The sequence below is a fragment of the Salarias fasciatus genome, chromosome 6 (assembly GCF_902148845.1).
Source record: "Salarias fasciatus chromosome 6, fSalaFa1.1, whole genome shotgun sequence".
NCBI classification, from domain to species: domain Eukaryota; kingdom Metazoa; phylum Chordata; class Actinopteri; order Blenniiformes; family Blenniidae; genus Salarias; species Salarias fasciatus.
In genome coordinates, this window is record NC_043750.1 from 24,258,906 (window position 1) to 24,281,709 (window position 22,804).

Below are 22,804 nucleotides of genomic sequence, written 5' to 3' on the forward strand. Positions count from 1 at the left end.
TCGCTCACAATTCGCTGCATTTTCCAACAGATCGTCTTAGTCACATTGGCCGTCCAGCCATCCAACCGCTCATCCATAGTTCACGCCGCAGGAGGTCAGCGTAATATGTGTTAAAGTGCTTGGAGAGCGATCGGTGTTTCCTTGATTAGTTACGCTCTTCAAATAAATATGATTCCATGGGGTTTAGGCATGGTGAAACATTTAGGGTATCTCTAATTCACCCAACACAAAACAGGATCAGGCACTGCGCGGGTGTCTTTATTAGTTGTAGACAACCACAGCTGTAATTTTCTTGATCGTTTTTTCCTGTAGAATCATGGGGTTTTTTAGTGAACATAGGTTTCCTGTAGGGGTAAATGTTTTTCCTGTGATGAACTGGTGAGCTGTCCGGGGATTGGCTCCAACACTCTGTGACCCTGAACAAGATATGGCGGGATAAGAAATTAATGTATTTTCGTTCATTTCTGTGCTGTGGGTGATACTCATGTGATTTGCTGTTCAGACCCAGACTCTAACGGCAGACGAGACTGTGTTATCGACATGGTCTGGTTTTCCTGTCTCACTAGTTTGGCCTCATTCTGTGGCTCTGTCAGAGTCTTTTCCTTCACTGTGTGTCTATTTAGTTCACTGAAAAGTTTTATTTTTCACTGCTTGGCAAATCTGCCCTAAATCCAGCAATGTGCAAAGAATCAAGCACACCTGGATCTTAAAGGAAGTGAGAGATGGCGCTCTAATTGGTTTAATTGACGTTGAGACCAAAACACGCCTGTGATTCATTTGGAGGCTAAATGCTGCCCTTTGAACCATGTGGCGTACTTATTATTCACATTATTTGTTGTTGAAAGAGTGTAACTGTGCCGTGTCCTTAAAACTCTACACTTGAAACTTCAAGCTAGTTGGATATAAATAAGTTTAGATCTGGAAATAGAACATTTAATGTGAATCATAGGATGAATTTAGCGTCCATCAGTAGAGAAAGATCACCAGTGCTGACTTTTAGTTTGCACGTTCTGATCCACTTTTTCTTTGAGGTGAAATGTAACGTGACACTGACACAAACTCGCATAAATCAGCCAGTATTCATCATGTAGGATGTAGTCAACGACTTCGACCCGTAGACCCTGCCGATTTCCCCTCAGGCCTTCAGCACAGCGTCTTTATTTCCTTATTCTTTCAGGAAATGTTCAAGAAATCTGATGAACCACGTAATTATCTGGAATCAGGTCATCCGAGTGGCTTTGATGTTGGCGAGCATTCCTCTGTTTGGATGGCTCTGTTCAAACTACAGTGGGTTTATGTCGGAGCTAACGTTTGACATACTCTGCATGTGCATGCATGTTGATCACTGTGCTCCTCGCGCCACAAAGTTTAGAGCCTCGGGACAACAGCAGCTGATGGAGACCAGAACAGCCCATTGTGTCGATGCTGTGTGTGTGTGTGTGTGTGTGTGTGTGTGTGTGTGTGTGTGTGTGTGTGTGTGTGTGTGTGTGTGTGTGTGTCTGTGCATTATCTCAGTGCTGTTTTCTTTATTTACTTTTTTATTCAACCTTCATTTACACAGGTAATCTCAATAAGACACAAGTTCTCATTTTCAGTAGAGTCCACTTATAAAACTTATAAAACAGTCATGGTTTCAACACTCCGAAGCATCGCCTATCAGCAGCACGGGGAAACATTAGCTGGTGTTTTTAACTACGTATAGAGCCAGAGAGAAGCTTCCATGTCTCATCTTGTCCTCTGCTGCATTCAGATGTCAGTGCTGCCGATCATTTCTTGGTATGTATGGCTGAAACCCATTTTCGTGCACGCGCGCGCACACACACACACGCACACGCAGGGCGGCATTAACTGTGGCTTCAGTGTGTGCTCACCCTCAGGTTTACACTGTAGGTAATTCAGGCTTTTAAGGCAAACTTTAAAGCACCCGCAGTGCAAACCGCCAATTATAACATCTATGTCCATAAAAATACAACTGTTTATGCTGTAGTGCAATCCTGTGGAGATATGCAGATAGCTCTAACATACTGATATGTTGAGGTGTTTAGAGTTTGGTGGATAGGCGTCAAGGTGAAAACAGTTGTGAAAAAAACAATCACTAAGACTAGATTGAATCGAGTCGCTCTGAAAGATTTTAAATCTTGCTCTCCTGTCACTATAGTGAAAACACTACCTGCCTACATGTTTTTGTCTGAAACAAAGAAAGAGTTGGACAAATGGTCCAGAATGCTTCAGGAGAATCTAGTACGTTTTGTTCAGCATGAGTTAGTTTGTATATTGAATTACCTTTGCTCCTAAAGTCCAGGCTATCCCATTTAGAAAGCTGTTATAACATTGTCATTAAAAAAAAACAGATCATTGTTTATCTGAGTTACTTCATGGAAAAGTTCAGAAACATTTGTCCTGGATAAATAACTTAAAACCACCACTTTCTTCTAGCTCATGTTTTCTTGAAGTCTATTTTTTAAATTCATTTATCTGCCAGAATTTCCATGGTTTCCTGTTAAAGTAACTTTATTGTGACAAAGAATAAATGTTGCCAAATAATTACTGAAAACTGTTGGACAGAAAATAATGTATGAAAACAGTTACTCTTTTAAAAAATGAGACATTGCAATATTATAGTTTCTTCATCATAAAATAACTATTCACTTGGAAAAACAACCAGTGTGTAGATTTAATATGTTTTTATCAGAATGTCATAATAAAGTGCACATTGTTGAATTACTGTGACACATTAAGTGAGAAAGAATTCCAAACATTCCATTAAAAAAAGACAAGATTCATCTGTAAATTCAGACTGATTGCTTACACTGCACATTACAGTCTGAAAAAAAAATACAAAGTAATGTATAAATAACAAATACCTAATTAAATACAAATACAAAGTGTGCCTTTTTTCCTGCTCAGTCCAACACAGCTGGAATGACAAAATTACATCGTCCAGCCGCAGCACTGGTTGAAGAGTTAAGATGAATCTCTTCATGCCTGGATGGTGCTCTGCAGTGAAAGCCAGGCTGCAGACTAGGATGTCAATTAGAGCAGCAGCCACCTCCTCTGGTACCCTCAGACCACTTTACAGACCCCACGCATGTTATTTCGTTCCGTTTGAGTTATGAATGAGGTTTAACATTTTCATCAGCAAGGTGGGCTTGAATACAACTCAACATCTCTCCATGCAAGAAATGGATTAATGAATAAAAGACGACAAGAAACGGCAACAAAACAGTGGAGGTAAACTACCAGCGTGCAGACAGCAGCTGTCAGCTCTGACAATAGACTGAAGTTTATCTAGTGCTGCAAATGCATGTGGTTATGCAGTTTAGCATTGACAATGCACAAGCTCACAGCGGCACCGGTGAGAGAGACAGCAGCTCTGCAACCATATCCACAACAGAAGTAACTGGGGAAAAAAAATCAGTGGCGTAAAATTGACACATTTTTCTTAACAGTGTTGAAAACTAATTAGGATGAAATGCTTGGAGTTTTTTTTTTTTTTAGTTAGGGTGCATATTTTATAAGCTTAATATGAGGTTTAATAATGAATAAATTAGTAAGATTCAAGACGATAATGTCTTACAGATGCATTCAAATTCAGTCCATACTGTTTTTGAACAGTTCTATTTTAGTTACTGACACAAAGAAATTATGTTAACTTAAAAGAGTTCAAATTAACCTTAAATGCATGTGACTACCTTCATCAAGTCTTTCACCTAGTTGCTAACAAGCACTTGTGGTTACAGAAGTTACCCAGCTGTTGTTGACCAGACAGATAAATCAAGCCTGCTATTAGAAACATGGTAATGCCGCTGGAGGACTGTATATTGAATTACACCCAACAAGTGATAGTATCTCTCTGGTCAGCATTTTTTGTTTTGTGTTTACTTAGTGCACAAAATACAAAACAAATAAAATCAAAGTGAAAATTTTTTGCAGATGTCTCTGTGCTCAAAAAAAAGGCAAAAATCTTGTGGAAGATTTAATAGTTGCCCATAACTGTAAATAATACGATGCCAAAAGCACAAAAAAGGCAGAATTACAAGCTGACAGATCTCCAGCAGGTCGGCTGGCAGACAGGCGGACATATCTGCAGACAGATGGACAGACAGACGGACAAACCCATTATAAAATAGGCAACAAATGCATCTGGCACTCAGGCGCAGATGTGATGCCAAACTCGTGTGTGTGTGTGTGTGTGTGTGTGTGTGTGTGTGTGTGTGTGTGTGTGTGTGTGTGTGTGTGTGTGTGTGTGTGTGTGTGTGTGTGTGTGTAAAGGTGCGAGGCAGATGGGGCGGTTACGTAAGCCTCAGAAATACGTGTGAAAAGGAGCCACACCAGTATAGGCATGTCCTCCTCTCCTCTACCAGCTATTATTTATTCTATTTTCCCTTCTTTACGCTAAAGTCCCGTCTCCTATCTCACACACCGCATCTTTTTCTGCTTAGTCCATCCTCTTGGGGCTCTGTGACCAAACAATGTGTGTCATGCATTTTTGCTTAAATTACAACTGTGGTCACATCCTTCGAATCCACTTGTTCCTCTGTGTGTGTTCATTGTGCGACATCAGGCTGAACTGCTACATCCAAACTCATGTATCCCTCAATGCCCTCTGGTAGTGGCGTGCTCTGATGCAGACTTTTTTTCTGTGTGAAATGTGCTGAGACGGGGCGTAGCGTGTGATTAGTTCAAGCCCTCGCAGCGGGACACATTCAGAAATCACACCGTCTGATAAAATGTTTCATCGGCTCGTTTACGAGGGAGCTTGATTACAGGGTCAAGAGCATCTACATATTTGAGAGGAAATGTCACACAAACGCAGCCTACCATTATCAACTGCATGGAGGCGTGCTGGTTAGCATGTTCTCCCTGTGTCTGGGTTTTCCATTACTACTCTTGTTTTCATCTACAGTCCAATAACATGCTTTTTTACATTGAGTTACAACTGTGGGACCTCTGAGGGATTGTGGGTGTGTGTCTGTCCTGTGAAGGACAGAGAGCCCGTTCAGGGAGGGTTCAAGATCAGAAACCATCACAAACTCTGAAAACATGCAGCATTAAAGAAGTGGCAGAACAGCTGGGGCTCCCACTGTTTGTCTGGTGTTTGTGAATTTGCTTTTTTCAGGTTCCTTCTATCAAATTCAGCTTCTAAATTCAAGAAACGCCTGCTGGCGCATCTTGCCTGCTCATCTTTAATTTGATACATGCTGTGAAGATTTCAGCAATTACGATATTTTGTGAACTATTCTTTTTTCTTTTGTTTCCTTTCATGTAGTAGCTGCAACATGAAAAATCCAAAGACGAACACACATATTTCCGTTGCACTTTTTTGTTGTTGCTGTTGAAGTTGCAGGCTGATCGCCTTACATTTCTGCCACTTACTGTTTGAAAAAGACCAAATCATCAAGATTTGCAGTTTGCGTGCAGAGTGTGCAGACCCTCTTTTTCAAGCCTAAGTAAGCCGCTAATTAAGTTCTGTTATCTGCAACTGTGCACACATCAGAGCGGGAGCAAATTCCTTATCAGTGTTTTGGCAGCTTGAGAATGGGCTGTGAGAGAGAGAAAGGGGGTGGAGGGGGTTCACATATTGGATTTCTCCTCCAGCAAGTCATTCCCATTTGATTGATGACTGTGATTTTCCTTTAAACATGGATATGTATAGAATATGGATAGACGGTTTTGATTCTTAGCCATGAGAACAGATTTAATAACACATGGCCGGTAAGAACCTGCCTGTGTCAAGGGGAAAAATAGAAGAAGCCTTAGCATTGATGAAACTGGTAAAACAAGAAAAAGAAACCTCTAAATAATTTGTGTAAAAGACTCAGACTCAGTTACACAAGCGCCCTCCAACGTTACTCCAGATGTTGACATCTTTGAAAAGTTTGCCTTAAATTTGGTCTGTCTGCCCCGTTCTCATCAAGATGGTACATCTTGGACAACTCAAGGGAATTTCTTCAGATTTTCCACAAATATTTAAACAGATTCCAGCAAGAAATGAGCTTGTTTTGGTAAACAAAGGGTGTTAAGGTCTCGTATCTTCCTGTTAGCATGCATGTGGTATTCCTGGAAGACTTTGGGGAATTCTTGCTAGATGTGGGACAAAGCTTCAGGGTAAAGTGTTCAGACCGCAGTGGTCCGAGTTAAAGTTCTCACATACACAGGGACAGAACTGTAAGATTCAGTTTCACACAAAGACTGGTTTTGATTTATTCTCTTGCAACAAAATTCTCCTGTATTCGTCTAACAATAGTAAGAGGGAAAAAAAAACAAAACAGAAATGTTGAGTCAGCATATCAGAGCAAATCTGAACAATGTGCTCTTTTCCATTCATGAAATACCTTCAATTATACTCCTCAACATGTCCTGATGAGATACTGTGTGCCATATGAGTCTGTCTTTAACTGGTCTGCAGAGAGATTGATGTTATTTTCATTTTGCAGCCAATCCCATCGATGTCTTGAAGATCTTGGAACTGTCAGAGGACATGGAGGGAGTTTCGCTGGAGGCGGGACTGTGCACTTCCAGGAAGGGGCGCGAAGAGACGGACCTCTCTTTTAAAATTGGCAAAAAGATTCAACTGAGCGCGCCCACAAAGCAGCTCTTCCCTGGTACGGTTTTCTTTCTGGGTTTGCTTTACAGGTATAACTGTGTATTCAAGCGTTAAAACATTTGTGTGTTTCCCTGCAGATTCCCCTTTCCCTGTGAATTTCTCAGTGATGACCACAGTGCGAGCTGTAAAAGGCTCGCAGGTGTTTTTACTCTCGCTGTACGACTCTCAGGTAAGATTGGGCAAAACAACAGGTGAAATTGTCACGATGCAGATCTTCATCCTTAAAAATCCTCACCTCTGGTCTGTGCACATCTCAGGGCACGCAGCAGCTGGGTGTAGAAGTCGGGCGATCTCCAGTTTTCTTGTACGAGGACCACGAGGGTCAGCCACCGCCGGAGCTTTACCCCACCTTCAGGAAGATCAACCTGGCTGATGGCAAGTGGGTAACTACACGAGCACAAGTGCCGACATAATGATGCACCACAAATAAATACACTCCCTCGTCAGATTTGGATCTCACGGACATTTTTGAGTCATGTTTGCTAAAACAAAAAACCAAAAACCAGAGAAAACTAGATTTGTAGAATGTACTTTTTCATAAATCAAACTTTAATGCAATCCTTAGAAACAATCACCATGTGTTTTTCACCTGTTATATCCATCTTCAAACGCTGATGCTCATAAACCGTTACTATGGAAACAGTTGATTGATTGACGGTAGATAAGCAGCAGTCCAGAAACGGGCTCAGACGCATCACCTCCAAACTTTTTGTGGTTTATATTTAAGGTCACTTTCTCTGTTCTGTGGTAACTGAATGGTGATTGATAAATTTATCAGTGACATTTTATCAGTATTGATTTTGACAGCGTCGACTCCTCTGCTGAAGGGGGAGAGATCCTCTCTCCACTTTACCTCTCAACTCCCTGAATAGAGGAATGTAAAAATACAGTGAAGAATGAGTTAATTTAGAAGTGTGCCGGATGATAATTATATATAAAAAAAGTTAATATTATTATCAGCAACATCCCAACATGTGTTAATTCTACATACAGAGTGATTTTCCTTCCTTTCTGTCCTTGTTTCAAGGTGGCACAGGGTGGCCTACAGTGTGGAGGGACAGTCAGTCACTCTCTACCTGGACTGTGAGAAGCTGGACACCCTGGACCTGCTCAGAGGTCACGACCCCCACGTCAGCACGGAGGGAGTTACCGTGTTCGGGACGCGTCTGCTGGACGAAGACGTGTTTGAGGTGAGAATACCTCCAGATGTTACGTAACCTGACATGGAGTGAATTACTGCGCGGTATAAAGTCAATGCCAGACGCATCTTTAAATAGTGATTCAGCTTCCTGAAGTGTGAGCCGCAAAAACCTACAAAAAAAAAGGAAAAAGGCACAATGAGCTCCTTGTGTATTGGTGCAGCTTTGGCGTGTGCCTCTGCTTGTTGCTGCTTGCTTGATTTATTCATCAAAAAGTGAAAAATTAATGAACTAAAACCATACCCCTCTTCATTGTCCTCTAGTGGTCTTAGGGATGAAGTGCAGTTCTTTAAAAACCTTGAACCTGCTTTTAGTGAACTCTACCCCAAAATTTGTTCTTTCTATACATCAAAAGATATTTCATAAATCTATTCAGATCTGTGTAAAACCTCTTGTTTCAGTTGCTTATTTTGATGGTTTTCAACACAAACGAGGACTGCTGTTTGCACTCAGGTGGTCCAGCTGTTTAACTGAGTGTTTGGCATGGACTCCCATCCAGGAGTGTGTGTGTGTGTGTGTGTGTGTGTGTGTGTGTGTGTGTGTGTGTGTGTGTGTGTGTGTTCTTGTATTTCTATCCTTGTTGGGGCCAAATGTCCCCACAAGGATAGCAAAACGTGGAACGACGTGCCTTGTGGGGACCTTTTTCCGGTCCTAAGTAGGAGAAACAGTGTTTTCTTGACCATGTTGTTGTTACTGAAAAAAGTAAAAGTGCAAAAACATTTCTTTAGGGTTAGGCTTTGTTGTGGTGTGGGTTAGGGTTAGGGTTAGGGTCAGGGTTAGGGGCTAGACATGAATGGCAGTCAATGGACGGTCCCCACAAGAATAGAAATACAAGACTGAGCGTGTGTGTGTGTGTGTGTGTGTGTGTGTGTGTGTGTGTGTATATATATATATATATATATATATATATATATATATATATATACATATATATATATATATATATATATATACATACATATATATATATATATATATATATATATATATATATATATATATATATATATATATATATATATATATATATATATGTGGAAGTGAACGAGAAGGTAATAAGGGTTTTATCTGTCTGCGCACTCGTGCTGGCGCCGTTTTGGGGGGTAAATCTCTGGTTATGATTAACTTCAGCAAAGCGACAATAAAACCAGCCTGTTGTTTCACTTTGATCTCTCAAGTGAACAAATACAGCTGAAGACAAAAAAACAAGAGGAAAATGGTCTAGATGTGGCTATCAGTCTTCATATCAGTAACACATTGGTCGGCGATGACGTCCAAACTCATTCTGTGCATTCCTGACGACAGACTTCTTTTTTGTGGGTTTTTTTTTTTTAGGGAGAAATCCAGCAGCTGCTGGTTGTTGACGACCCCCGGGCTGCAGAGACCTACTGTCAAGACTACATCCCAGACTGCGACTCGCCTTTACCTTACGACAGCATTCTGACGGAGGCCGAAGAGGTGAGTCCGCCCTGTGACAGCCAGTCTGAGAGACGCGCAGCCCGTTCCTCACATAACACCCAGCGTCAGGCGCTGAGCGCAGTAAATCCAGGCTGTCACTTAGAAATGGAAGCAGCCCCCAAGGTTACAAGGAAAGAAGGGAGAACTGTTACCTGATATGACATGAAGACGAATGGTTTTGATCACGTTGGTCATATATTTACAGCATGATGTGTGAAGACTTACGTTGCTGCTAATCAGGTGTCATTATAATGTAAATATCTCCACCTGTCTTTCTGCCTGTGATCTCTGACTGCAGGTTGGGAATTAATGTTCCGGGGGCTTACGCTGAGCTCTCTCACACGCCGCATCTCCTTTTTTTTCCTCCCTTATTTTTTCTCGAGTAAAGCACATTACATAGTCCATCACGCTTTGCCAGGTCTGGAGTGCCAAGCGCTTCACACTCCTGGGAAAAGTTTCAATTCCTTTTCCGCTGCCCCAGTTTGAATCCTGGCCGGCAGCCTGAAACACGGGAGGATTTCAGTTTTATTGTGTTCACACAGACTCGCACTTGGCTTTAAGAAAGCGCCGGAAAACATCGAACCGATGAGCGGATGAGGCTGTCACAGTGCAATTTGCCCTGTCTGAGCGAGATACAGTAGAAATACACTGCGTTTAAGTTTTTCTTTGTTCATCATTTTAAGCAATGACTATATGACACTCACACAGTGAGGCAATAAAACGGTTTTGTACACGTGGCGTTCGCTTGTCCTGTTCACTAAACTACACATCTAAGTAATGTTTTTGATCTGGTAGTCAAGCTTCTGGTTGATAGTAACTTGAATTATTTATGTACAAGACATTAATACAAGTAAAATGTCATCTGGCGCAAGAATTTTGTGTATTTTCACATTCACAACATGCAATTTCATAAATAAATTCATAAAGCACCGCTATTTCCTCCACATGCATTCGGTCTTGTTTGTGTGTGGGAGAAATATAAGATAATCCCGGCCGTGACTTGCTCTGAATCTACATTTCTACAGACGTTTCATGATTTCTTACATTTAAAGAGCTTTCAAGTAGACTTAGACAGATAGGAAAAGAGTTTTTCATGAAAGTAAGGAATAGTACAGGTTACGTCAGAAAGATATGAATGTCAATTTTTTTTTTTTTTTAATCACACCTGAATTTTTTCTGATTCTCAGGTGGAGAGAGCGCCGAAGAAACACGTTTTTGAAGAGTTTGAGGAGTTCGACTACAGTGACCCCTATGACGACCTCTCTGTTTCCACGGTGACCGCAAGTCCGAACGTCACCGAGTACGAGGTGAGGCTCTGCCAGAGGACTCCGATTTAGTTTTTTTCCTCCCCTATTTCCCACCACCCCTCATCGTTCATCGCTGTGTTGGACAGATTTTGGAATACGAGGACTACGACAACGACAACAACACGCATTACTACCACGTCAACGAGTACGAGTACGAGGAGTACGACGACCGGTACGGGCCGGCCGAGAGGGAACGCGAGCACTCTTTTGACACACAGGTGACACACAAAGCTTTTTATTCAGCTTTACTCTAAAAAATGAGAATAGATATTTAATGTGACTTCAAATCAAACTCCCATCACGCTGTTTCTCTCTCTCTTTACCATCTCATCTCATCAGAATTTACCAGAGAAGGGAGAGAAAGGAGAGCCAGGCCTGCTGGGAGCCGTAAGTAAAACACACAAGAGGCATCTGGAACATTTATTTTTGCTCATAGATCACATTTTAAATGACTAAGGTAAATCTGTACCTGCTTGTAATGTGAAAGCTTAGAGAAGATAATTCTTTATTTAAATCAGAAAACTGTTCAACGTTGAAAAGGTAAATATCTTGTACTTGTTTTTACATACTTTAGGAGTAGAACCATAAAAAAGCTTGAAAATGATCAAAGAAGAGCAGTGAAGCACAGAGGAGGGAACAGATGAGAGGAAATCGTTATTGACAGTTTCCACTTGTAACATCTCTATGATTTTTAGGTTGCATGCATTACGAAAACAATAATCAGAACTGATCACTAACAGTTTGATATAGATTGTGCTTCAGTTTGGGTTATTACTGAATTTGCTCAGTAAAAACAGTCACTGACTCTTTTGACGCATTTGATCCTGTAATTCCAACCTGGGATCTTCACCCAGCTTGGGTTTATGCTGCAGATTACAGGGTGTCTGAGGCGTTGTCAGCTTTAAGGTTGTAAAAATTTGTTTTTTACATGTCAAAGAAAAAAGAAAATGAAGACCTGGAAACTAATCAGACCCTTTTTCTGTGTTGTTGAGAGTGTGTCAACCAATGTTTGGCTTCTTGGGAAATTAGATATCACAGACAGAGTCCACTGCCTTTTTTTATTGAGAGCTAATCTCAAGGGAGTCTACAAAAAACAAACAAAATAATTATGCGTATATTCAGAATTTAGAGTCCATTCATGTCTTCTCTAGTAATTTACTTATGTATTGCACCAATGTACTTTTAGCAGCTGTACCAGAAAATTCCAAATATCCCACCGTGGTAGATTAATGCTCAGCACATTTTCAGACACTGACCTGACTCAAAATAAAATCAAAGTATAGACCTGAGGCACAATGCTTGTTCACAAAACTTGTTGACAATCTTATTACATGTTTCTGTTGCACTTCTCAAACAAGTCAGTGGAAAAGGTCCTTTCCAAAATTTTTGTATTTATTATTAAAATGCTGAAATGAGTCTCTGCTTTTACGCTTTTTGGTTCAAAGCAAACGGTTTGCTTTGGTTAGAATATCTGGCACACATTGCCAGGTGTCACTGCTGTAACTATAGTGACTTCGCATCCAATGAACCTCGAAGCAACAGCTTATTTTGATGTGAATCTTCTGCAGGGCACACAGATTACGGGACCATATGGGCCTCCAGGACCTGAGGTAAGAGCTTTTTACTGCATGACATATAACCCAAAACACATTGCCAGAGTTCAGGCTAAAAATAAAAATAACTGCGAGGCAGTAATATGAATGGAAGAATTTAAATACTGTCATTTAACGTCTCACCTGTGTGTTTGTTTGTGTGCGTCAGGGAGAGGCGGGGCCTCCTGGGATCACAGGACCAGTGGGCCCTCGTGGAGACCCTGGAGAGCTGGTGAGTATTGACCCTCTGTATGCTGAGAGACTGACAGATGAGTGGCACCCCAGCTTTCTGCATAACTGCACTCCTCTCTCTCTCTCTCTCCCTCTCTCTCGCCCTTCAGGGTCCTCCGGGGCGGCCGGGCCTCAGTGGAGCCGACGGGATTCCTGGTCCCCCAGGGAACATAATGCTCATACCGGTAACACCAAGATCCTACTGTCTCCTCTGAGGCCTCAGGAGGCTGTGGCGGCGAAGCTCTCTGAGTTATTTGGTCTGGTTAACCTCTAACAAAGCCCCCGGGGATAAATGGAAACGTTTGACTGCTGCAGAGAAATGAGCAGCATAGGAAGCACCACTCAAGCCAGCCTTTTATTACTCGGTGAAACCTTCCAGATTCCGTGTTTCAGCAGTGAAAAATATATTTTTAGTCTGTCAGGTCAGCTAGAATGGGTGTTCATTTCAGCGTTGCCCTTAAAAATTAATGACTTGGATTGAGCGTTAATGAGTGTGAAAGCCTTGCGGTGGTATTCACGGTGCTTTCACAGCGATCAAACCAGTCAATGAGCTGCTGTGTGGAAGCAATCAGCGTCTCTGGTTTCTCCTCCCATTCATTTTATTTCAATTTATTTTTTTCCGATTGGGCTTCTGCGCTCTGATGTAAGAGCTGAGGAGGCAGTGTGGCGCAGTGACCACTGGGTGGGGTGATTAGTTCAGCGTCAGTGAAAGCTTCCTGTGTGTGCAGTTCCAGTCGGGTGGCGATGCGAAGACGGGCGGTGTGGTGGTGTCTGCACAGGAGGCGCAGGCTCAGGCCATCCTGCAGCAGACCAAGGTACACAGCATCCTCATCTATCACTACCGTATCCTGAACACACACACACACACACACACACACACACACACACACACACACACACACACACACAGTGTGTGCTTTTGACTGTTTAGAGTAAGACTCCTCTTTACCACTCGTCCTCCAGTTGGCCATGAAGGGACCTCCAGGGCCACTCGGGCTCAGAGGCAGACCTGGACCCCTGGTGAGTGCCGCTGTGCTCATTTTTGGTGTGTGTTTTACTGGAGGCTCAGTTCTCACTGCTCACAGTGTCAGTAGAGTGAATGAAATGGAATACACACCTGGTGAACGTAGGACAACGTACTGCCTATACACACAAACACCTGCAGTCACCTTGATTTCTGATTATTCTTATTATATTAAGAATATGATATCTTATATAGAATTGGAATCGAATGGAGCATTTGTCTTATGATTTGAACCCAGTTGAAACAAAGTTTGTCAAATGCCAGACTCCGACTCATTTCTGAAGTCAGCTTCACGAGGGAGTTTTCACAGTGAAACTTACTTTCAACTCAGCCTCAGCTTAACCTGGGAAGAACATAGACCTCAGTGACTGAAACATGTCTTCTTGTCAGCATTTATTCACCTCCCTGGAGAATAAACTTGCTAAAATGTAATTTTTTTTCACAACTCAGTCATGTTAAGTTCGCCATCTGTAAACAAGAGTAAGGTCGTGCATGCATGCTCACATGTGCACATCAAGTGCTTTGTATAGACAGAGCTACTAACACACCATTTTAAATGTTTTTTATGTTACTTTTATATTTTTGTTTAGTCTAAACCTTGTTAATACCTCCTCAGATACCTTCATTCATTCATTCATTTTCTTTTTCATTTTTTTTTTCCCCAGAAATAAATGTTCAACAAGTATTCTTACATGACTGTGAGTGTGATATGAATAGACATAAAATGTGCAATGTTATCCTGAAACTTGTTTTTCTCAGGGTGCACCGGGTCCATCAGGGCTGAAGGGGACCAATGGTGAGACTGGACCACCGGTAAGTCTATGGTTGCCATAGCAACACCTACTGCTTCGGCCTACAGTGCCTACGGAACGGAGAACCAGTTCGATGGTTGAGTTTCTTCTTCTCTGTCTTCTCCCGCCCCTCGTCCAGGGTCCTCCAGGACTGTCGGGCATCCCAGGTCAGAATGGACGCCCTGGGAAACGGGTGAGGCTTCACTTCGCTCCTCCTCCTCGTGGAACGTCATTGCTCGAAATACGTTCACAAGTGACTCAAGCGCTCGGTGTCTTGTGCCACGTCTGTGTTTGTGTGCTTTTCAGGGTCGGGGGGGAACAGATGGAGGCCGTGGCGCAATCGGAGAGACTGGATCAAAGGTGAGCGGATACACAGCCACAGTTTTCACTTCCAGTCTCGTCTCTCGCCATAAAACTCATCTGCTCGTCTCTCCGTCTGCTTCCACCTTTCACTGTGCCTCATAGGGGGACAGGGGCTTTGATGGGCTGCCTGGTCTTCCTGGAAACAAAGGACATAAAGTAAGTTCACTGGCATCGACCAGGCAGATCAGCAGCTGATTTATCGTTGTGACCGCCGTCTTTCTTGTGTTTGTATTTTCTCAGGGTGACAGGGGGAAGCCGGGCCCTGCAGGTCCTCCTGGAGAGAAAGGTGAAAAGGTGAGAGGTCGGGTCAATTGTAGATATTCGTCTTCATGCAGGCGTTTCTGTATGTGGGTGTTCATGCTGGTGCTTCTTTCCACAGGGCTCCGAGGGGCCGTCTGGGCCCAGAGGACAGCCGGGGGATCCTGTGAGTGCTCACACACACACACACACACACACACACACACACACACACACACACACACACACACACACACACACACACCTAAAAATAGAGACAAAGACTGTTTTACTTTTGATAATTCTACGGCCCTTTTGCTGTTGTAAACTTGAGTGGCAGATGTTGACTTCCTCTTCCTCTTCCTCCTCCTGACTCTGGATATGACAGGAAGGGATTGATTCATTCAAGCTGACTAATCTTCTCTCCTATTAATGCATTAGCAAAATATATCGACTGGAACAATTTAGTTGCCCAAATCGAACTGATTGTTGATCCAGATTGATTCCAGGTCGACCAATGGAGTGTATGAGTCACTGCAGCAGTGCAGTCTTTAGCAATTGTTAATATTTTTATTTTAACCAGAACAAGACCCAACAATATATTTAACATCACATATGATCAATCATAATATCTATGTGTTGCAAAATTCATCACCAGACCTCACTGTGATCATAGCGAGGCCTAATTCCTGATATTCCAGGCCCAGCTGTTCCATTTAATCTTTTTTATGCAAATCTGTGTGAGAAGTTATCCCCTTTGTAGTTCAACATATTTGTAAATCCCGTATGGACTGTTTAATGTTAATCCTGACAGATTTATCCATCCAATCCTAAATCTCAGGCGTTAATTGTTCCAGAGGTGAAAAACAGCTAAATTTCCCAAGATTCAAAACAGTTTCCTCAAATTATGGTACAAGTTTTCCATTTCCTCAGGTTTGTTGATGTTGTTGGATCCTCCATCTTGCCCTGATCATGTGTTCTACTGATACTGAACAAGACAGTAAATCCTAAAGTTTCTGCTCAAGGAAGTTTATTTCGCTGCATGGATGCTGACAGTGCTGGTTTTGGAGCGTGTGTGCGTTTGTTTGTGTGTTTGTGTGTTTGTGTGTGTAGTCCTTGTAAATCGTTTCAACACCTCTGAAGTGATGCACTGTTTAGGTGCAGTGAGTAAATGTGGTATTTTTCAAATGAAATGTTTCTGTGATTTGCCCCTCAGGGTTCCAGAGGGCTCAACGGCCCCAGAGGTCGCCCCGGTCCTCCAGGCCAGCCAGTGAGTGTCAAATTTACACCCTTTCTCTTGCATACCGCCCTCACTCCCACTTTAACCTCTCCCCTCGACTGCGGCGCGCACACTGTAATGCTCTAATGATCACCTTGCTTGTGCTGCCTCTGTGTTTATGTAGTGAAAATTAGGCTCTTTTTCTCAGCTACATGAATCCAACAGCGGCGAAACGATCACATAATTTCACGTTATTACGTCATTACCGTGTTACAGTAACGGTCTCGTTTGTTAACACGATGTTATGTAATTCTTATCTCACCTTCTTGCCAGATGTGGAATCACGTTTTCAAACACCTGAAGCAGTTTTTTCTTCCTTTCTTTTTTAATCTAGTGTAGCATGTGACTTAACACCTGTAGCACCAACAGGTTACCACTTGTTGGCGTCTGATAACACTATTTCCTTTTCTTAAAATCATATATTCACACTCAATGTTGGTTCATTAAACATTAAAAGCCTGCAGCCAGGGGGGCGGGATATCTAAAGCAGCGGTGTATCTGACTTTCATTTTGGTTGTAGTTCCCTGGAGGGTCATATAACAAGCCTGTAAATTCCCAGCTAAGGATACTGTGCTCTATTTTAAGTCTTTTCTCTTTAGCTAGACAGGAAAGCGTTTTGGAAACAGAGAGTTACAGGACATAAGAAGACAGAGCCAGAAAAATACACCTCCTGCAAGGGAATCGATACGTGTTTTAGAGAGTTGGCAGCTCACGGACTGTCTATAAACACACATATCCTCCTCCAGTGTCCTATTATTTTGAAATAAAGGCTCCTGTGTTGCCTCAGACGTTGTGAACTGGAGGCCGCGTATGGCAGGGTGCATTCAGGGACTGTTCTTTGGTCTCCTCACAGGGTATTCGAGGAATTGATGGCGTTCAAGGTTCGAAAGGAAACATTGTGAGTACAGTGGAAGGACTCGATACTTAACCCACATCGGCTGCTCATTTGCTCTGACGACATGATTTGTTCTCCCGTTTAGGGGTCGCCAGGAGAACCCGGAGCGCCCGGACAGCAGGGCAACCCGGGAATCACTGTATGAGCAGAAAATAAACAAAAATCCCTCGAATGCATGTGCTCATCCACATAAACAATCCAGCGCCTTTATGTCTCCCACAGGGGTTTCCCGGTCCTCAGGGCTTAGTGGGGCTGCCAGGAGAGAAGGTAGGAGAACGGTAGTTGGATTTTCTCCTCCGGGAGTTGAAGGAGCCAGGGATGACTATTTTTTTATTTTTTATTTTTATCTCACAGGGGCCTCAGGGGAAAAAAGGGATGCGGGGCTTACCTGGAAACGACGGGCCCCCGGTAAGTTTTCAAGTGTTCTCGCTTTTCTACACTCCTGAAGACTCTTATTGACATAATGCATTCCCCGGAGTCTAATCCCACGCTAACGTCGCCGCGACTCGCCCAGCTGCAGACAGTAACACGTCTTGTTGTCACGACAGGGTCACCCTGGGAGAGAAGGCACTCCGGGCGAGAAAGGGCTGCCGGTGAGCTTCTGCCTGTTTCCGTACAGTGCGAGAGCGCGTTGAGAACCTGTTAATCATGACCGTCGCTGTTCGCTTTCAGGGCCCTCCAGGAGTCCAGGGGCCTGTCGGATACCCCGGACAACGAGGAGTTAAGGTAAGAAAAAAAAAAACAAAGAAAAGAGCTGTCTAATTTGTATTAGTCTAGTTTTTTTGTATTTTCAGAGTATTTTAAATTATGTTAAAAGTCATCGGAGTAGTAGAAGTAATCCTTTAAAAGGAAATGTATGCTTTGGTAACAGTGGAGAGGTAAATTCTACTCGTGTGAAAAAGTTAAGCTCTCATTTGTTGTGTCACTTCGTGTGTTTTCCTGCTGACGTCCAGTCTGGTTGTAATTCTTCCCATTTGACAGGGAGCAGATGGAATCAGGGGACTGAAGGGAAGCAAAGGCGAGAAGGTAAAAAAAAAACAAGACAGAAAGACAGAAAAGCAATGCAGTCTGTCCATAATTCTGAGTGTTTTGCCATCTGACAGCACCGTATAAACCCCCACAGATAAGCTACAGCGTGTTTCCAGCACCATCTGTGGCTTCACGTCGACGGATCGGTTTTTTTGGTTGTTTCGTTCTGCTTTCTCACCGTCTCCCATCTTTGCTCGCTCTGCAGGGCGAGGACGGTTTTCCAGGGGCCAAGGGGGAAATGGGCGCCAAGGGGGACGTTGGGGACAATGGAGCTGCAGGGGCCCGGGGTGAAGACGGACCTGAGGGGCCCAAAGGCCAGATGGGTCCTCAAGGCGAGGCTGGCCCTTCTGGTACTGCTGGAGAAAAGGTACAGGCTGGGGGAAATGTGACTGAAGTTTTACTAGTGAGTACATTAAGATGCAATATGTGTCAAACTTTCTCTGTCTTTCAGGGGAAACTGGGAGTTCCAGGGCTGCCGGGATATCCAGGGAGGCAGGGGCCGAAGGTAACATTAATTGGAAAACAAATTAGTCGTTTAATTAAAGCAAACAGATGTTATTCGCAAATTGACCGTGTTGCATCTTCCTCTCTCCCCAGGGTTCAGACGGTTTCCCAGGTGCTCTGGGAGCTGCAGGAGAGAAGGGGAAGAAAGTGAGCTGAGGGGTTTGAATTCATGATGATATGATGCCACAAAGTTGTACTTTTCCCATTTATATTCTGCTTTTTGTGTCTGCTGCACAGGGTCCTGCTGGGCAGCCAGGGACTGCCGGCCAGAGGGGACCAAATGTGAGTGCAGTCCCCAAAAAAATGTTTCTTTTTCACGAAAAAAGTTTCTGTTTTATCACAACCCCTGTTGTGTGTGGTTGTTGTCAGACTGACTATTGTTGTCCGTCAGTTTCCCAGCAGAGCGCCTCTGTCACAGAGTCATCCTGCACCTTTATCTTAACAGAAATAAAAATGTTGTTTTACCAGCACTCAGTTGCAGCTACTACAAGTTTTTAACAAGTTAAAGACAAGTTAAAAACTTTAAGCAGTCACTTTGGCACTAGTCTCTTATGTGCCGTGATGCATCTTGGGAAGGTGCATAATTAAATCACACACTGTGGAAGTCACTTCCTTCCTGAACGCTGAATCTCCTCCTCTTCCTTCGCAGGGTGCTCGAGGTGCCAGAGGAGCCAGAGGGCCTACTGGGAAATCAGGAGAAAAGGTCAGCTGACGCCGCTCTAATCAATACCGAGACATCGCCACAGCTGGATGATCTGTCCGTCAACTTTTGTCCTGACCGCTGTTCTTAGGGAGCCTCTGGACACGATGGGCCCCCAGGATCTCCCGGAGAGAGGGTGAGACAAACACTGCCTGTATAACATTGTCCAGCGGATGATCAGCAGATTAATCGATGACGTTTTTGTTTGATGTTTCGCTGTCGACTGTTTTTTTTAGGGGCCTCAAGGGCCACAGGGAATGAACGGCGAGCCAGGACCCAAAGGTTTACTTGTGAGTGAGAGAGCAGTCACACATGTTTACAGGATGTACATGGATGCGTTTTTGACCCTGTTAGATTTAGGATTGTTTTCTCAGGAGAGGAGCTTTTTTTCTTCCAGTTTTTCAGCCTTTGCAATGAAATATTCATATTTCTATGTGTCCATGATGCAGAAACCTACGACTTTACCAGACGCATTCTCATGTAACTTGATAATGTAAAGCGACAGATATTAACAGTCTGTCTGTCTTTGTGTGAGAATATTGGCACTTTTGGAGAAATCTTCATTTGCTTTGTACCACTTTGAAACACTTCTCGGAGTTATATTTAAATATTTGACAGCTCCCGGAGTAAAAACACTGGCAGCGTGAAATGTATTCGGCTTCTCCTCACCCCTTCAGGTTGAACTTCCTCGGCGCATGTTGATTCCTCACCTCTTTCTTGTGCGTGTGTCTGCAGGGTCCGGCTGGAAAAGACGGACTTCCAGGTCATCCGGGTCAAAGAGGAGAGCCGGTGAGTGAGACCACGAGAGGTCATCGATGAGCAAACTGTCCTGGAGGCATCGCCGCCACACTCAAGTACTCTGACCACTGCGCTGAAAACTGCTAGTTGAAAACCTAGTCTTTACTACTAAATATGTATAAACTGTGGGTGGGACTGGCTTTTTTGTGTAACATGACCCCTACACATGCAGGTTCTCAATGTATTCAGACCACACTAAAAGAAAAATCCAAGAGCTCGCTCACACACCGTGTGTTTTATTACTTTTGGGTTACATTGCATTAAACCTTCAAGGGGAAATCATCAATATTTCTGTAAAACTAACCAGTTTAAGTTACTAACAAGTACAAAACCTTTTAAGCAGCACAATTTTTTTTGTGATTTTATTTTTTTTTTATTTTTTAGATATCCAATCACATCCATTACAGCACTTCAGAGGTTTTTAAAACTATAAGTTGGGAAATAAGATGCCATTTTTGTTAGATTTATTACATGAAAAGAAACATTTGTTGCATTTCTCTCTATTTGTTGTATTTATATTTGATACAGTTTGTATTTATGTCACAAAATGTAGCTCTTCACGTGTTCTTTAACGGCACTGACGTTCTCCAACATTTCAGCGATTTGTCCTAACAGGGCATTTCCTGCAAAACCGACTCTAAAACCAGAAATAGCCTCAACTTTCCTGATGTGTTTCTTTATGAGGACTTTATTTCTGCCGTTTCGAGTTGAGCAGGATCTCACACAGTGAACTCACTCCCTGCCTCAGCGCGATCGTCCTTTGGCCGAAAAAACAATGAGGAAAACTTGCAGCCACACACACTCAAACGCCACACGGTGTTGAATAGTTGTGTTTTTCGGTGTTTGCAGGGATTCCAGGGGAAGACGGGGCCGCCGGGACCGTCGGGTGTGGTGGGGCCGCAGGTGCGTACAGCTCGCCGAGACGATTTCGCTCTTTCAGCTTCGAGCTCATGTTTTCATCGACGCTCTTATTGGTGTTTTAGGGTAAATCGGGAGAGTCGGGCCCAATGGGAGACCGGGGTCATCCTGGAGCGCCAGGCGTGCCCGGAGAGCACGGTTTACCCGGGGCCGCTGGGAAGGAAGGTGGAAAGGTCCGTCAATGCACACAAAACAGGAGCTATGAGAATCACGGGGTCATCATTAGAGCTTTGATTAAGCTTCATGTTTCCTGTCGTCCAGGGCGATCCGGGCTTACCGGGGACCTCTGGGAAGAGCGGTCCTCCGGGCCTGAAGGGGTTCAGGGGGAGCAGAGGAGCGCCGGGAGTCATGGTAACACACACCACGAAAACACGAAAACCACATTTTAAAAACACTTTGACTTGTTTCAGATACTAGAAATGTGTGTGAAGTGAGTGAAGTGGAGTGAAAACAGATGTGTGTGTGTGATGCGTTCAGGGACCGCCCGGCCTGAAAGGAGGATCGGGACCGAACGGGTCTCCAGGAGCCATCGTGAGTCGTAACACTTCTGCGTCTGTATTTAAATATATATTCAGACATTTAAGGAACCGAACGTTTCCCGTCTGCAGGGGCCGACAGGTGAACGGGGCCCCCCGGGACCCGCCGGGGCCATCGGACAGCCCGGCCGGTCGGGAGCGATTGGAGGCCCGGGTCCGATGGGAGAGAAGGGCGAGCCTGTAAATACACACTTCGTTTCATTCGGGTGTGACCAGGAGGTCCAGGTGTGTTTGCTGAGCGGCGTTTTGTCCCGCAGGGGGAGAAAGGCCCGATCGGACCGGCGGGCCAAGACGGGGATCAGGGACCGGGAGGGATGCCCGGGGCTACTGGCCCCGCAGGACCTCCAGGGGATGATGGGGATAAGGTAAACTGCACGTATCCAGAATGGCTGTGTGAGCGTGTTTGTGTGTGTGTGTGCTGTGGTGATGATGTGTGTGTGTCTGTGTCCACAGGGAGAGCAGGGAGGACCGGGACAGAAAGGAAGCAAAGGAGACAAGGGGGAAGCGGTGAGTGGCGGTGATGTTCTCGACCGACTCAGCGGATCGTTCCTCATCTCTCGCTTTCCTTCCCTCACTTCAGGGACCTCCGGGGCCTCATGGTACTCAGGGGCCAGTCGGCCAGCCAGGACTTCCAGTAAGCTTTATTTCTCTTCGAGCTCTTTTTGTTTGTTCAGTATTTGGAAACCAGAATCTCCTCAAACGGCACAGAAACACAGACGTGATGAAAGGTGTGTGGTTCCCAGAAGATCCCGGGTTCAAACCGTGTTTTTCACTCACGCGCTGCTGTTCAGAGACGAGACGGATGGATTGATCCGTTCCTCTGTTCAAGATGAAACGACAGCCAGGAGATCGTCTGCTTAGAGTTTGCATTTAGGTTTTTGTACAGATTTCAGAAGCCAGATTCTCATTCAGCTCCTGACAAGAAAGCCAATAGGTGTATTTTCCACTGGGATCTGTACCAGAAGTCCCAGATAATAAAGAATTAACAGTTTTAGCATTTAAATTTTAATCTCCTTTCTCAAATTCATGTTGGAGATGCATCGCTGTTCACAGTCTGACTGCCGTATGAAAATCTAGAAACCCCAATAACAAAATAGCAAAAAACGTCACACAAACGTAAATGTCAAACACAATCTGCAATGAAATAGAAAAACGTTTACAAAAACATCATTTGAGTACAACAGATTTACCCAGGAGAAATGCTGTTTGCCCGATTAATTCTGTTCCCTCGGGATATTATATCTGCTACAGTGGACACAATTCCAGTGTCTCAGTAACAACCCATGAAGCAGGCCTATGCAGGCCAGGCCACAGGTTTAGTTTCTACTTAATTAAA

The 22,804-nt window shown here is 43.8% G+C and overlaps 1 protein-coding gene across 1 annotated transcript in view; it reads left to right on the forward strand.

Annotated features, from left to right (window-relative positions):
* Nucleotides 1–22,804, forward strand: part of LOC115390122 (collagen alpha-1(XI) chain-like) — a 41,462-nt gene that overhangs the window by 6,480 nt on the left and 12,178 nt on the right. The window contains exons 2-44 of the mRNA XM_030093829.1: nucleotides 6,438–6,605; nucleotides 6,685–6,776; nucleotides 6,865–6,986; nucleotides 7,635–7,797; nucleotides 9,142–9,264; nucleotides 10,452–10,571; nucleotides 10,658–10,789; nucleotides 10,911–10,958; nucleotides 12,140–12,181; nucleotides 12,333–12,395; nucleotides 12,505–12,579; nucleotides 13,123–13,209; nucleotides 13,358–13,414; nucleotides 14,178–14,231; nucleotides 14,349–14,402; nucleotides 14,516–14,569; nucleotides 14,675–14,728; nucleotides 14,813–14,866; nucleotides 14,952–14,996; nucleotides 16,026–16,079; nucleotides 16,942–16,986; nucleotides 17,069–17,122; nucleotides 17,206–17,250; nucleotides 17,338–17,391; nucleotides 17,532–17,576; nucleotides 17,656–17,709; nucleotides 17,965–18,009; nucleotides 18,218–18,379; nucleotides 18,464–18,517; nucleotides 18,610–18,663; nucleotides 18,754–18,798; nucleotides 19,166–19,219; nucleotides 19,308–19,352; nucleotides 19,453–19,506; nucleotides 19,952–20,005; nucleotides 20,864–20,917; nucleotides 20,998–21,105; nucleotides 21,194–21,283; nucleotides 21,410–21,463; nucleotides 21,541–21,648; nucleotides 21,726–21,833; nucleotides 21,922–21,975; nucleotides 22,049–22,102. Coding sequence (XP_029949689.1) covers nucleotides 6,438–6,605; nucleotides 6,685–6,776; nucleotides 6,865–6,986; nucleotides 7,635–7,797; nucleotides 9,142–9,264; nucleotides 10,452–10,571; nucleotides 10,658–10,789; nucleotides 10,911–10,958; nucleotides 12,140–12,181; nucleotides 12,333–12,395; nucleotides 12,505–12,579; nucleotides 13,123–13,209; nucleotides 13,358–13,414; nucleotides 14,178–14,231; nucleotides 14,349–14,402; nucleotides 14,516–14,569; nucleotides 14,675–14,728; nucleotides 14,813–14,866; nucleotides 14,952–14,996; nucleotides 16,026–16,079; nucleotides 16,942–16,986; nucleotides 17,069–17,122; nucleotides 17,206–17,250; nucleotides 17,338–17,391; nucleotides 17,532–17,576; nucleotides 17,656–17,709; nucleotides 17,965–18,009; nucleotides 18,218–18,379; nucleotides 18,464–18,517; nucleotides 18,610–18,663; nucleotides 18,754–18,798; nucleotides 19,166–19,219; nucleotides 19,308–19,352; nucleotides 19,453–19,506; nucleotides 19,952–20,005; nucleotides 20,864–20,917; nucleotides 20,998–21,105; nucleotides 21,194–21,283; nucleotides 21,410–21,463; nucleotides 21,541–21,648; nucleotides 21,726–21,833; nucleotides 21,922–21,975; nucleotides 22,049–22,102 — 3,155 coding nt within the window. The remainder of the gene's footprint in view (nucleotides 1–6,437; nucleotides 6,606–6,684; nucleotides 6,777–6,864; nucleotides 6,987–7,634; nucleotides 7,798–9,141; nucleotides 9,265–10,451; nucleotides 10,572–10,657; nucleotides 10,790–10,910; nucleotides 10,959–12,139; nucleotides 12,182–12,332; nucleotides 12,396–12,504; nucleotides 12,580–13,122; nucleotides 13,210–13,357; nucleotides 13,415–14,177; nucleotides 14,232–14,348; nucleotides 14,403–14,515; nucleotides 14,570–14,674; nucleotides 14,729–14,812; nucleotides 14,867–14,951; nucleotides 14,997–16,025; nucleotides 16,080–16,941; nucleotides 16,987–17,068; nucleotides 17,123–17,205; nucleotides 17,251–17,337; nucleotides 17,392–17,531; nucleotides 17,577–17,655; nucleotides 17,710–17,964; nucleotides 18,010–18,217; nucleotides 18,380–18,463; nucleotides 18,518–18,609; nucleotides 18,664–18,753; nucleotides 18,799–19,165; nucleotides 19,220–19,307; nucleotides 19,353–19,452; nucleotides 19,507–19,951; nucleotides 20,006–20,863; nucleotides 20,918–20,997; nucleotides 21,106–21,193; nucleotides 21,284–21,409; nucleotides 21,464–21,540; nucleotides 21,649–21,725; nucleotides 21,834–21,921; nucleotides 21,976–22,048; nucleotides 22,103–22,804) is intronic.